Source organism: Microcaecilia unicolor, chromosome 2, assembly GCF_901765095.1.
Source record: "Microcaecilia unicolor chromosome 2, aMicUni1.1, whole genome shotgun sequence".
NCBI lineage: Eukaryota > Metazoa > Chordata > Amphibia > Gymnophiona > Siphonopidae > Microcaecilia > Microcaecilia unicolor.
This window is the reverse complement of record NC_044032.1, coordinates 73,370,715-73,386,358: the sequence shown is the minus strand read 5'-3', so window position 1 is coordinate 73,386,358 and position 15,644 is coordinate 73,370,715. Positions and strand designations below refer to the sequence as shown.

At 47.3% G+C, this 15,644-nt stretch overlaps 1 protein-coding gene across 1 annotated transcript in view; it reads right to left on the bottom strand.

Moving 5' to 3' along the window:
- NIPBL (NIPBL cohesin loading factor) overlaps positions 1-15,644 on the bottom strand; it is a 1,064,356-nt gene that overhangs the window by 169,974 nt on the left and 878,738 nt on the right. Inside the window, 1 exon segment of the mRNA XM_030191924.1 lies at positions 13,928-14,036. Coding sequence (XP_030047784.1) covers positions 13,928-14,036 — 109 coding nt within the window.

Here is a 15,644-nt window from a genome sequence, read left to right as displayed (position 1 = left end):
GGGGCTAGTACTAGGTATCCTTTACATTGGGTGACCGTAAAAGGGCCTATGGGGGCACACCGGATATTAGTAGCGGTGTTGTCTCGGCTGCCACAGGACCTGATACTGGGGAGGGACTGGGCCCCTTTTTCCCTATATGTGAAAGGGGGAAAAGCCTTTGTAACTACCCGGGCTCAGTGTCAGTCACAGCAGGAGGGTGGGAAGGGTCTTCCTTTGGATCAGGTTTTTCCCTTTCATCCTGAGATTTTTGGTACCCCGGGGAAAAGTAGGAAAAGCGGGCGCCTTTATGTCCCTTGCCTCGTATTGGGGTTCCGCTAGGCCGTCTGGCTATGGATATTGTAGGACCGCTCCCCAAGTCACGGAGGGGTTTTGTGTATATTTTGGTGGTGTTAGATATGGCCACCCGTTTCCCGTGGGCGGTGCCCCTGCGTACAGTGTCAGCTAAGGTGATTGCCGCTGAGCTGATTCACATTTTTTGTACGGTGGGGTTTCCCCGGGAAGTACTTACTGATAGAGGCACTAATTTTCTCTCCCGTACATTGGCTCAAGTATGGGAGGCGTTTGGTATTGCACACATCCGTACCGCAGCTTACCATCCTCAGACCAATGGTCTGGTAGAGAGATTTAATAAGACTCTTAAGACTCTCTTGCGTAGAGGGTTGGGGAGCTGTATGGATGAGTGGGATCGCCTCTTGCCATTTGTCTTATACACCTGTAGGGAGAGTGTGCAGGCTTCATTAGGAGTGTCTCCGTTTGAATTAATGTATGGGAGGGGCCCGCGGGGAATTTTGGATATCCTGAGGGAACAATGGGTGCCACCGGATAGAGGAGACTGTACGGTGGTCTCTTATCTGTTTGACCTGAAGAGTAGGTTGCGACGATTGGGGGGCTACGCCCGGGATAACTTGGGTAAAAGTCAAGAATATCAAAAATCATATTATGATCAGGGAGTGGAAGAGCGAGGGTTTGCAGAAGGGGAGAAGGTCATAATTATGATAGCAGATGGCCCTCATAAATTTGAAAGTCGGTGGAGGGGACCGGGGGTGATTACTAAGAAATTGGGGCCCGTTACGTATGAGGTGAGGAATAAGAGGGGGAGAAAGCAAACATATCACGTGAATGTGTTAAAGTTGTGGAGGGAAAGGAAGGTGCTGTGGGGCGGGACTAAGGCGATGGAGGAGGAGGATCTGGGGCCTCAGATCTCAGACATCTTTAAGTCCCTGAAGCCCCACATTGCAGAGGAGTTAAATAAGGATCAGCAGCAGGAACTTGGGGCACTACTAGAAGAGTTCCAGGATGTCCTTACTCCCTGTCCGGGGGAGACCCATTTGAGCATGCATGAGATTATTACAGATCAGGGCCGGGTGGTTAGGCAAAGACCTTATAGGCTGTCCCCGGTGAAACAACAAGAGGTGGTTAGACAGGTGAAGGAAATGCTGGAGTATGGTATTATTGAAGAATCATATAGTCCTTGGTCAAGTCCAGTGGTGCTGGTGCCTAAGAAAGACGATACCTGGCGGTTTTGTATTGATTTCCGCCAGGTTAATGCCCTCTCCTCGCCTGATGCCTATCCTATGCCTCGTATTGAGGATTTATTAGATAGGTTGGGGTCGGCTCAGTATCTGTCTACGTTGGACTTGACCAAGGGATATTGGCAGATTCCTTTATCTGCGGAGTCTAAACCCAAGACGGCCTTTTCTACCCCCTTGGGGCTCTTTCAATTTAAGAGGATGCCGTTTGGATTAAACTCCGCAGCGGCGTCCTGTCAGCGCCTGCTAGATAGGGTCTTACGGCCTCATCAGAGTTATGCTGCGGCTTATCTGGATGACGTTATTATCCATAGTGAGGACTGGGTGACACACATGAGGCAGGTCAGGAAGGTGTTAACAGCTTTCCGGGAGGCAGGTCTCACACTTAATCCCCAGAAATGTCACTTCGCCCAACAGGAGGTTAAATATCTGGGCTATAAGGTGGGGGGTGGGCAGGTAAAACCCTTGTTGGATAAAGTACAAAGTATTAGGGAGTTTTCTTATCCGACAACCAAAAAAAGGCTGCGGAGTTTCCTTGGGCTAGTCGGGTACTACCGCAGGTTCATTCCCCATTTTGCCTCACAGGCTGAGCCCTTAACAAATATGCTAAAAGGGAATCGGCCGAATCAGTTGAAATGGGGGGAGGAGGAGAAAGAAGCCTTTCAAGAGTTGCGTTTAGCACTATGTGAGGATCCGGTACTGAAGGCAGTTGAATGGGACAAACCCTTTGTACTGCAAACGGATGCCTCGGGGGTGGGCTTGGGGGCAGTACTTTCTCAGATCCATGAGGGGGAGGAACATCCTGTATTATATTTGAGCCGTAAACTCCTTCCTCATGAAAAAGGATATGCCACCATTGAGAAGGAGTGTCTGGCTATTAAGTGGGCCACCCAAATGTGTCAATACTATTTAGAGGGACGGCCCTTTAGGCTTATTACGGATCATGCCCCCCTGAAATGGTTAATGCAGATGAAAAGCGCTAATGCCAGACTTATGCGTTGGTATCTGTCCTTGCAACCCTTTCAGTTCCGGGTGGAGCATCGGGCAGGCAAACTATTGGGGAATGTGGATATTTTGTCCCGAATGGCCGGGCAGGAGGTTGAAGGAGTCAGGCCCCGGGAGGGTAAAAGGTTCTTAAGCGGGGGGGTATGTAAGGAGGAGGTAGAGGGAAGGCAGAGAAGAACTGACAGGGGCAGTAGGCCTAGAAAGGAAGATCACTCTCTGCCGGGGAAAGGGGGTAGGAGACTTGCAAGAAAGGAAGTGAACTACAGAACCCAGCAGCACTTGCAAGGGAGGAGGGAACATGAGGGACAGCACTCCAACTCCCAGCAGGCAGACAGGTCAGCAGGTGATTGGGAGATGGAGGACAATCAAGGGGAGGAGCAGCACCTGGGAGAGAGGGTGGGGGAAGACTCCATGGAGTGGGAGGAGATTGAGCTGGAGGAGGACGGTGAAAAGGCCATGAAAGAAGCTGAACAGGAGCAAATGGAGTTCTTCTGCTCAGGACAGAGGGTAATTACATGAAGAAGGTCAGTCTGTACATTTTCGGTGGGAGGTTGTCAGAGTGTTGGTGGCTGACAAGTGAGGGAGGAGAAAATGCCTCTATCTCCTAGGCAGTAGGAGAAAGTGAGTAGAGGAACTGACTGACTCAAAAGTCTATTTCATTTGGGTTTGGAGTCTCAAGACTGAACTTTTGGGAACTGTTGGGGGCTTGTGGGGAGAGGGGAAGAAGAAGGGAAGTAAGTTGTACAGAGACCAGCAGCTGGAATACAGCGCATACTCTATGCGCCGGCTGGTGGGGCTCTGAAATAAAAGTGCTCTGCAGAATAAACAGTACTGTGAATTGCTTTTTGCAAGTGAGCCGGAACAATTCTGTTGAGGAGATGGATTAGCCCCAATTGTGTGGGCGAAGAAGGACAGCTCGGAGAGGTGCTCCGAGGTGCGCAGACCACACAGAGAGGTGTTGAGCGGAGCGCGGACAGCACAGAGAGGTGTCGAAGCAAGAGCGGACAGCACGGAGGGGTGCTTGCTGACAATATACAGCTCACACAACAACAAAATGATACCCGGGTAAAATCAATGTAGTGATCTTGCCAGTCCTGTTCTGCACTCTTCTGAAATTCCAGTTCACTACATCAGTAGAGTAATGCTAATTGCCCAACAAACCGAATAATTTTTGTGTTGGGCAATTAGCACTGCTCTACTTAATTAGGATGTTCATGCCACAATAAGGTCATTGGAACTATAGTTAAAATCTTTAAAATCCACAAAGAAATGTGATTTAGAGCTTATAAAACTCTTTAAGAAATACACTAAGACAAATGGTACCAAATACAAGAAAACAAGTGCAGTTACTTGCCATGTCAACAGAACTTAGGATCACAAGGTCCAAAGCATGGGTTAGCCTCAGGGTCATATAACTATCCAAGCAGGAAACTAAAGCTCCCTTTGGGAAGGGATACAGATGGTGTTTTTGTGGGAGTGGAAGTTGTTTTTTTGAGGTCTTTTGATTCCTTTCTGTGTTGGGGCCACCATGACCCTCGGTGTTCTAGCTAGAGTGGGAGGTATGGTATTAGGGCCACCAAGCCTCTCTTGTTTTTGTGAGGTGAAAAGTACTGTGTAGGGACTGCTGAGACCTACTTGTCATTTTTGTGGCAGTGGCAGGTGCTATGTTGGTGCCATTGAGCTGCTCTTGTTCAGCACATTTAGTGAATCCTCTATTTTAAATGTCACTGCATGTCACTAATTACCAGCAAATTATTTTTAGTTATTTCAGCAAGCAGTTAGAAATTTTTCAGTTCTCTTTGTTTCTGATTTGCATTCCATCTTACAATATTCAGAAGTTTAATTCTGTCTATACAATGACAGGAGTGAACCTTATTGGCAAAACAAGGGTTTGTAGGATGTTCTCAATCTATCAAATTTGTTGCTAGTACTGGTCTTAGTATTTGCACTGTGCTAAAGAAAGCATCCTTCAAGAGCTCATCAGGTGCATTTTAAAGTTATTTTTATTTGGGCTGGTAGTACCCAGTACAATTGCAAATATTTGTTTCTTCTGTCACATTTCCTGGTTGAATTTTGTTGTACTTGATCTTCTCTTTCTCCCCACATTACGGTTAATAATCATTTGGTACTCATTTATTTTAGCCATTCTTAGCAGGGCCGGCCCTAGTGTTTCTAGCGCCCTCCTGCAGTCTATTAGTTGGTGCCCCTACCCATCCAGAGGCAGGATCACAATGGCTCCGCCCCCACAGTAGACACACCCCTTTTACCAGCCATGGCATCATTGAAAATATTACACCAGTATAGAAGAAAAATAACTTAGCACATAGATCAGGAATTAGGAGAATAGTCTTGCCAACTCTGAAAAACAATGTGTTATCAAAATTTCAGAATCTAACAAACAGATCCCTATTCAGACACTTGGCCTTGCAGTTACACATGTAGAACAGAAATAGCCCCTCTTCAAAAATTAACCTGAAATCCTAAGAAGTTAGATTCTGCATGCAGCACAATAGCCTTCCCATCGAGCACAGCTTAGGATCTAGCTAGGACAGACGTAATCAGCATAAACTAACATTCTACAATCTGAGTTGGACAGACTAACAGGAGTTACTTAAGTGGGAATGAGAGATAGGTGATGGTTAGGAATTGAAAGCAGGCGTCTAGCCCTCCTGTCCTGAGTTGCTGTGTTGGGGTGGGGGTGGACAAGGGTGGGTCAGGTGCAGCACTAAACAGCAGTCTCTGACAAAACAAAGGTCGAGGCTCTGCTGTGCTGTCTCTGTCTGAGCCCTCTCTGGGCAGAGGACAGAGGTTAGCTGAGCTCCCACAAGTTATTTCAGAGCCAGATTCAATTGGAGCAGTGACGTCCTCTGACAAACACAAGGAGGATATTTCTCTGCTTGGGAGGGGGAGGGGACGGGACAGAGAGCTGACAGCTTTGGAGCCAGACTGAGATGAGCAGCAGAGATTAGATACTCAGCAGAGCTTGACTGCTTGCAAAGTGACGCCCTTGAAGGCATGCGCCCCCCTGCAGTGCTTACCCTGCTTACCGGGTTTGACCGGCCCTGATTCTTAGGTTTTTCTCCTTTACCATAATGCCCACTTTTCTTGCTTTAGTTTTTTATTGGTGGGAATGGGAATGTCCTAAGTGATCACAACCGTTTCATTTTACACAGTTCTGTCACAGTTGTTATAGTGTTTACAAAGTTCCTGTGGATAAGCTCTAACATTGGTCTTCTTCTAAGTAGACCTTCTGACATCAGCATGTCACACTCTGTGATAAAATGTGTACTATATTTAGCTCTTTGCTAGTGTATTTGTTTTGCCTATTTTTCTATGAGCCCCTGGTCTGTGCCACAATTATCAATCTCTCAATTTTAGGTTTCACTTCACCTCTTCTTAACTATTTCAGTGTCAGGTTTTGATTTGCTACAATTGTTGAAGTGGTAGGCTTAGCTTTGGTAATACAATTGAACTACCAACTTAAAATTGCATGCCACTGAAAGATGCTGGAGTCCAGTGCCGTTTAGGGAAAGAGAAAATATTTTTGGAAGTTTAAATCACTAAGAGGCCGATGTAATAAGCTGTGGAATGGTTTAGTTCATATTCTCTCTGATGTATTAAGGGTTTTGGTGCAGAAAAATCAGCAGTAAAGTTATAATTCTAAAGGGTGGTGTGGCAGACACTGAGGGGGGAAGTTATCAAATAAGCGGTAAAAGGCAGACTTTTACCACACCTTGATTTACCATAGGAGTCATCAACCTGTGGTATCTCAGTACTGTGGGTTACTGACTCCTGTGCTAAATGAATAATGCTACCTTGCAAGCAGCATTATTCCATTGACTCAAGAGCATCAGGTCCGCCAAGCCACTCTAAATATAATCTAAATATAAAAAGCTTGACAATAGTTTTTACAATCCTCCAACACATTACAATGTCATTAGCATATTAAAACAGAGAATCTTAATGCTACTATCATCCAAACCCCTAGGAAGAAAAAAATGTGGATTCTCTGGAACATCTTGAATGTAAAGCTTTCAAGAAGCTCCCCCCCCCCCCCCAAAAAAAAAAAAAAAAAATCTCATAAATCTTTTTCTTGTTTGCATAAAATTTTTCTCTGATAATTTAACTGTCAGTTTTCCTGATGCCTTAAGTAGATTTGCCATGTTATTTGACCTATATATTTAGCTTTATTTTAAAGCCCCACCATATTAATTGTTCAAGCTTTAGTTCAAAGTTTTCATATAGCTGAACTGAAATATTTGAATGTGGGGAGACTGGAGGAGGGGAATTAAAAATACTTAAGGTAAAATTATGTCTTACCTGATAATTTTCTTTCCTTTAACGCAGCAGATGAATCCAGGAACTAGTGGGTTAAGTCCGCCTACCAGCAGGTGGAGATAGAGATAAACAAACTAAAGGCAGTGATGTCAGACGGCCAGCTCCTTCCTCAGTTAGTATGTCATTCGTAAGCATTTGACAAGGCCAAAAATATGAAACCAACAACAACCAGAAACCATCCTCACTATAAAAAACAGAGAACCAAATAAGAACTTCGAAATAACTGCAACTTGATCCAGAAATCAGAATCCTTTTCAAGTTCCCATATCTGTTTGAACTCTGCAAAAGAGAACCCGGAAGGAAAAAATAGCCACACTGCGCGGAAAATGAAAAAACCGTCGGCTGAACTAGGGAGGGATCCTGGATTCATCTGCTGAGTTAAAGGAAAGAAAATTATCAGGTAAGACATAATTTTACCTTCTTTGTCACTTGCAGCAGATGAATCCAGGAACTAGTGGGATGTACCAAAGCATTCCTTAAGTAGGGTAGGAAGCAAATGCTCCCCGTGCCAACACTCCCGCCCCAAAACTTGCATCTTCCCGAGCAGACACGTCTAGCCTGTAATGCTTCGCAAAAGTATGACGGGACGCCCAAGTAACCGCCCAACAAATCTCTTCCAGAGATAAGGACTCCGCCCAAGAAGCCGCCTGTGCCCGAGTAGAATGCGCCTTCAGGGCCACTGGAGACGCCCGCCCTTGTAGCAGATATGCTGCTCCAATGGCTTCCCTAATCCAGCGAGCAATGGAAGCCTTAGAAGCCGCCTCACCTTTTTTCGATCCCGACAAGAGCACAAAGAGATGATCCGAGCGTCGAAACTCGTTAGAGATCTGCAAGTACCGAAACAAGGCTCTCCGCACGTCCAGGAAACGTAGCGAGGCAAACTCCCCCAGATAATCCTCTCTTTGAAAAGACGGAAGATAAACCGCCTGATTGACATGGAAAGCCGAAACCACGGCACCATCCGAATCGACACCCTTGCTTCAGAAAACTGCAAAAAAGGATCTCTGGAAGACAAAGCCTGAATTTCAGAAATCCTCCTAGCCGAAGCAATGGCCACCAAAAACACAGTCTTAAATGTTAGATCCTTCTTAGAAACCTTATTCAACGGCTCAAACGGTGGGGCCTGGAGGGCTCGCAGTATCACATTCAAATGCCACACCGGGCACGGCTGCCCCAGAGGAGGCCGAAGCCGAAGAGCTCCGCGTAGGAAACGGACCACATCAGAGTGAGCTGCTAAAGAGGAACCGTCCAGTTTGCCCCTTAAACAAGCTAGTGCAGCCACCTGCACTCGAAGGGAATTAGATGCCAATACCTTTTGAAGACCATCCTGAAGGAACTCCAGAATAACCAGAATGTCCGCACAAAAAAGCGATTCAGCACGCAAAGAACACCACGCTGAGAAAGCTTTCCACACAGGCGCGTACGCTGCTGAAGTAGACTGCTTCTGTGCCCCCAAGAGTGGCAATGACTGGTCCTGAAAATCCCTTCTTCCTCAGCTACTGTCTCTCAATAGCCAGGCTGTATAACCAAAGCGGGAGGGATTTTCCATCTGAACTGGCCCTTGATGCAGATCGGGAGTCACCGGAAGTCGCAATGGTAGATCTGAGAGTGCTCGAACGAGATCCGCATACCACGGCCGTCGGGGCCAGTCTGGGGCCACTAGAACGAACTGCCCCCGATGCCACCCTATGCGGCAAATAACTCTATCAGAGGCCATGGAGGAAAAACATACAGTAGCTGTTGTTCGGGCCATGGCTGGAGAAGAGCGTCCAATCCTGTGGATCCTGGCTGCCGTTTGCGGCTGAAGAACTGGGGTACTTTGGCATTGCTGATCTTCCCCAACGTTGACAGATCAGCCGAAAAGCTGAGTCCGACAGCTTCCATTCCGCTGCGTCCAAAAGAGTCTGGTTGAAAAAATCCGCTTGAACATTGTCTTGACCCGCAATGTGCGCTGCCGACAGACTCTGAACATGCGCTTCCGCCCATACTAGAAGACGAGACGCTTGCACTGCCAAGGGAAGACTGCGAGTGCCCCCCTGCCGATTGATGTAGGCCACCGTCGTGGTGTTGTCCGAGAATGCACGAGCCATGAGAGTCTGCGCATCACTATCCCTTGAGCAGTGGCCCTGGACGCAACATCAAAAGTGTTGTAAGCACCCCTGGGCAGGAATTTGCGACACACTTTCAGCTGCCTGACCACCTCCTGAAAAGGCTTGGCCTGCTCCGATGGGAGCTTATTGACCAAGTCCGCCAGCTGCCGCACATTGTTCCGTAAGTGGATGCTTGTGTAGAGCTGGTACGACTGAATCTTGGACACGAGCATAGCAGAATGATAGGACTTCCTCCCCAAAGAGTCCAGAGTTCTAAACTCCCGCCCCGGGGGCGCCGAGGCGTAATCCAGAGAACTTTTGGCTCTCTTGAGAGCAGAATCCACAATGCCAGAGTCATGAGGCAACTGGGTCTTCATCAACTCTGGGTCCCCGTGGATCCTATACTGAGACTCAATCTTCTTGGGAATGGAGGGATTAGATAATGGCTTTGCCCAGTTCGTCAGCAATGTCTGTTTCAGGACATTATGCAGAGCAACAGTGGACAATTCCTTAGGTGGTGAAGGATAGCGAAGGAGTGGAGGAGTGGCCTAGTGGTTAGGATGGCGGACTTTGGTCCTGGGGAACTGAGTTCGAGTCCCACTTCAGGCACAGGCAGCTCCTTGTGACTCTGGGCAAGTCACTTAACCCTCTATTGCCCCAGGTACAAATAAGTACCTGTATATAATATGTAAGCCGCATTGAGCCTGCCATGAGTGGGAAAGCGCGGGGTACAAATGTAACAAAAAAAAAAAGTCCAGGACCTCGAACATCTCGGCCCTGGGCTCATCCTCAGTAACCACAGGCAAGGGAATGGCCGTAGACATTTCCCGGACAAAGGAAGAGAAAGACAAACTCTCCGGCGGAGAAAGCTTTCTTCTCTGGTGAAGGAGTAGGATCAGAGGGAAAGCCACAAGACTCCTCAGAACAGAAATATCTCGGTTCCTCCTCTGCCTCCCACGAGGCCGCCCCTTCAGTATCGGACAGGAGTTCTCTGATTGCAGTCCGAAGCTGAGCCCGTCTCGACGCTGAGGAGCTATGTCCTCGATGGTGATGTCGAGAAGTTGACTCCCATGCTGGCGGCGATGAAGCTCCCTCCATCGAGGGAGAGTAAACCCAGGGGGCAGCCGAGGCCGATGCTGCAGGCGGCACTGACATTGAGGGCCTCACCACAGGCAGGGAGCAAGCTGCCGCATCTATCGACGGTACCGTCGGCGCAAGCACCTCCGGTACCGAAACAGACGGTCGCAGCAGCCTTTCCAGGATCCCTGGAAGAATGGCACTGAGGCACTCGTCAAGAGTGTCTGTCGAGAAAAGCTGTGGCGTCGGTACAGGAGTCGAGGCTAGAATCTGTCGAGGAGGAGGAGGCGGTACCGGGCTGTCCGGAGATCGGCGCATCGACACCTCTTGTATAGAGGGTGAGCGGTCCTCCCGGCATCGACGCTTCACGGGGGCCGATTCTCTCGATGCCCCGGAGCTCTCGGTACCGTGACGTGAAGGGGACCGATGATGGTGCTTCTTAGCCTTCACTAGAGGCACATCATCGGTACCCCTCGGTACCGATGAGGAGGACGTGGAATCCACACGCCTCCTCGGGGTCGGGTCTGAAAGGAGTCGGTCCCAATGGGCCTGTACCACAGGAGCCCTCGAGGCAGGTGGAGACCCACTTGATGGTTCACTGCTGCCAGCATGTAATGGTCTCTGGACAGCCATTACCTGAGCTCCCGAGGTCGATGCACTCTCCGGTGCCGACCTCAATACCGCCGACCTTGGTACCACTGTCAACGTTGAAGCCGAAGTACCGGGCAAAGCTCCAAACAGGCGTTCCCGTTGAGCTTGTCTTGACGCCTGTGCCCGCTTTTTAAGGCTAAGACACAACTTACATGCGTCTGGGCGATGGTCGGGCCCAAGGCACCACGCGTGAGGGTCGGTGCCTGAGATTGCCCGGTTGCACCGACTGCACTTCTTGAAGCCGCTGGCGAGCCTCGATGTCATCGACAGAAAAATAGTGGCGGCAAAAATCAAAATTTGCGATGGTGCCAAAGGAAGGGCACAAAAAAGGCAGAAAACCCGTATGGGCGGCCAAAATGGCCGCACACGATGACGAAAGGAAACTTGAGGGCAAAAACTAAAGAAACTAAGGGAAAAAAACTCTTTATTTTTTTTTTTTTTGAGAAAAACTAAACAGCTCGTGCACGAGCACGACGAAAAAGAAAAAACTGGCAAAAAGCCGACTAAAAACGAAGGCTCTTCTTTTCTGGGGCACAGAACTGCTCTTGACCGCGGAAAAAAGAAGACTGAAGCGGGACTCTCGTGCGACAGACTGGAAGATTGTGGTGCGCGCACCTGCGCGCTCGAAGGCTTTAGCAACTTTTGTTGCTAGGAAGATTTTCCGGACCTGGGGCTGCCGTGGACGTCACCCATATGTGAGAACAAGCAGCCTGCTTGTCCTCGGAGAAAAGCAATTTCCCTTGGAAAGGCAATTTAATGAGACATTGCTTAGAGGCCATATCTGCGGCCCAATGATGGAGCCACAGAAGGCGCAGATAGGAAACGGTCAAGGCCATGAGTTTGGCCGAAGCACGGACCAAATTATACAAGGCATCCGCCAAGTACACCAGCCCAATATCCATCGGCGACCTCTGAGGAGTTCCCGGCATATCGGACTCCGAAATCGAATCCATGACAGAATATAGCCAACTGAGAGAAGCTCTAGCCACATAAGAACTACAAACAGATGAGAGAAGCTCTAGCCGCATAAGAACCACAAACAGAAGCTTGAAGTGTCAAAGCGGCCACCTCAAAGGCACGTTTTAAAGAGGCCTCTAGCCGCCTGTCTTGCATATCCTTAAGTGCCACACTACCTTCCACTAGAAAAGTAGTCTTCTTAGTAACCGCCGTCACCAGGGAATCCACCCTAGGTAGAGCAAACTGCTCTAAACCGTCCACTGAAACCAGATACAGCCTGGCCATAGCCCTGGCTACTTTCAGCCCCCCATCCGGATCCGCCCACTGGGCCGAAATCAACTCTTCAATAGCTTCATGTACTGGAAAGGCCTTAGAAGGTCGTCTGGTACTAGCCATCTTGGGGTTGACCGCCTGAGAAGCCGCAACCTCAGGGTCCTCTATATTTAGGGCTTCCAGCGCCTGACAGATAAAGGAGGACAACTCCTCCTTATGGAAAATCCTCACGGCGGAAGAGTCCTCTAGTTGGTCAATGAGGACACTGTCCTCCACCCCCGTCTGCTCCGAGAGCCACCACGGAGGAAGCTGCAGACCCCAAAGAAAGCCTAGACTTTTTAAGGGAGGAGAAATCCTCTGGGGAAACCCCCCAAATCTCTTGGGTAAAATCTCTTGGGTACCCCCAGACCCCCTGAGAGAATCAAAGGCCGAAGCTGTCGCAGCCGCGTGAGGGGGGGGGGGGCAAGGCCCATTTCAACAAAAACGCCTGACGGAGTAGCAAAATAAACTGGCGAAATCCCCTCCCCCGCAACGGAGGTCGCAGCCATGGCACCTGCACCACCGCCCAAAGTGCCTGACGCCCCCCCCTACCAGCGGAGAAGAAGCTTTGCCCAAACCGCTTCTGGAGCCGGCTCTGCAACCAATTGAAAAGTGGCACGAGAATCGCCAGGCTCCGGGCGGGAAAGCATGCTCTCGGGGGGGGGGGGGGGGGGGGGGGGGGGCGCACCGGTCTGCCGAGTCCCGCCAAATCAGCGCACCCCACGCTGCAAAGGCCCGCCGCCGAATGCCATTTCCCGCATCGGGAACAGCGTTTTACCGTCTCCGCCATCATCACCCGTCCCCAAACAGGAACTCAGCAGGACTTACCCTGGACCGGGAAAGCACGAGAACTGACAGCTGAGCCGAAGAAAAAAAACTCTTCGACTTCACTTCGAGGCAGGCTCAGACAAGCAGGCAATAGAAAACAGGACTTGGACAGCAGTAGCACAAACCTGCTCTCAGCAAAAACACACTTCCCTGTGCTTCTGTGTTTCGCATTTAAATAAATTCTATGGTTCTCTTTTTTTTTTTTTTTTAGTGAGGAGGCAGAAACAAACAGGGAAGGAAGGGAACAGCAAAAGCCTGTTCAGAGGGAATTTGAGGTGCAGTAGAGACCCAGCAACTGCGTATGTTGCCAAAGGGGACACCACCAGTCCGCCACCCCTGGCTCAAACTGGCATCCGGCCCAGGAGCACCCTCAGACGCCTTGGGCCCAGGAGCTGAAGAAAAAGCCGTCCACCACCTGCTGAGATAGCGACATACTAACTGAGGAAGGAGCTGGCCGTCTGACATCACTACCTTTAGTTTGTTTATCTCTATCTCCACCTGCTGGTAGGCGGACTTAACCCACTAGTTCCTGGATTCATCTGCTGCAAGTGACAAAGAATATAGTTTACATGCTATACTAAAACAATTTACAGCTTAAATTGCTAAGTTTGTCTAACATAGCACTGGCATCTGATTAACTTTATGAAACATTTTTTTAGAAATGACAAATTTTTCATGACAAAATAAAGCATAGGAACGTTTTCTGGAAAATGTTCTACCTCACACCTCTGGTCAGACATATGCTCTTAGCCTTAACGCAGATACTTCAAAATACAGTAAGTTACAATGGAAAGTTTTCTTATAAACTACTGTGGCTATTTTGTCATGTTATCTATTATTGCTGTAGCTTGCCCTGAAGGGTTTTTATTTTTTTTAAGCAAAGGCAGGGGATAAAAGATGATTGGATTGGCCGCTGTCGTGGACAGGATGCTGGGCTCGATGGACCCTTGGTCTTTTCCCAATGTGGCATTACTTATGTCCTTGATAAAAACTGAGGACTAACTTTCTTACTCTCAAAGTTACCTCTGGGAGGATTTGGCATATATATTTTAATAAGTATTTATAGACAATAAATAAAAGTAAGCCTAATATCTTAAAAAAAGATGTATTAAGATAGGTGAAGTAGAACTGGTTAATTACCTGCTAAAGATTCCTCATACTTAAGTATATGCTCTACCAGATTGTCAACTAGCTGAGTACACGCTTTTTTCACAGGTTTATAAGATGCATCTTCTTCAGATTTTAACAACTGTGAAAAGAAAAGTAAAAGCAGGTTATGACTCAGTTAACTAAGTGTGTAGTGTGTTTAAAATTTTTTTTTTTTAAAACACACCCTTATTTATACAAGATGTTCAAAAGCCTAATATTCTCATGTAAGAAAACTGCATTCAAAATCAGGATCAGGTTTATAACACAGTCTGAATCTATTTCCCTACTATTTTTTTTTATTTTAGCTTTGATGTAATAAGTTTATTATGAACAAAATGTAGTGAAGTAAGACTTCAAGCTAAATCTTAAGTAATGCAAAAAAATTGTGTTAAACTGGGAGTAATGAATGGTATTTTAGAAAGGATGTTCAGATTGAAATTAGATGTCCAAGTAGGGATGACAGAAGTTGTAGTCTAATGAACAGTGCAGTAGACAAATCCTGAGGAACTGGGTTCAATTCCCAATGCAGCTCCTTGTGACCCTGGGCAAATCACTTAACTCTCCATTGCCCCAGGTACAAAACTTAGATTGTGAGCCCACTGGAACAGAGAAAGTACCTATATATAATGAGTACAGTGTGGCATATGTCTAGTAGAGTTACAGAAATAAGTAGTAGTAGTAAAGTTCCATTCATATTTTAGAACAGGATCTGCGAAAATAGAGCCTGTTCTGAAATACATGAAGAAACTAATGTTCATGTGCTGATTACATGCGGCATAGACATCCATTTTAGAAAGATATATGTCTATAATATCAACAGGACAAAAAAAAGGTACATGGATGTCTAGGTAGGAGCACATGAACGTCCATGTTATGAAACAGTAAGATAGACGTTTATGTTCATGAATATCTAAGTGAGCCATTTTAGAAATACGAATGCCTGCTTTTGCTGAAGCTGTCACACAGCTTGGTATCCTTTCCCAGTTCCACTTTTGGGGGTGAGCTCTCCTAATACCTACAGTGGAGTGCTGTTCATTCAGAACACTTTTTTGACGCCTACATGTCCTGGGTAGTAGGATTAAATCTAGATGTATATATTTTAGACAGAAATATCCATTGCCCTCCTGAAATGGGGAATAAATGCCTGTTTTCTGGACCTCCCCACAAATGTCAATGTAGTTCTTCTTAACTACTATTACCTCTAAACAGGGTTCAATGCGGTGTACAAAGATAGAGTATTCAATGGGTGGGGGGGGGGAGGAAGCAATAATGAATTAATTTAAGTACAGAGTAGAAAATAATCAGTGACAATCAACAACACCGATCAAACGAACGTGTCTTCAGTTTTTTTCTGGAACTTCAAATAACTTTGTTCAATCCTAATAAGTAAGGGGAGTGTACCATAATGAAACCTTGGCAGCTGAGAATATAGTATTAACTACTTTCAAGAAACGCATTTTTCTAAAAGTAGGAGAACAAAGAATTAGCTGATTGTGCAAGCAAAAAGAGAAGCTATCTCATTCTCCCTGTCTCCTCAGCTCGAAACCTTGGGGTCATCTTTGACTCTTCTCTCTCCTTCTCTGCTCATATCCAGCAGATTGCCAAGACCTGTCGTTTCTTTCTTTACAACATCCGTAAAATCCGCCCCTTTCTTTCCGAGCACTCTACCAAAACCCTCATCCACACCCTTGTCACCTCTCGTTTAGAC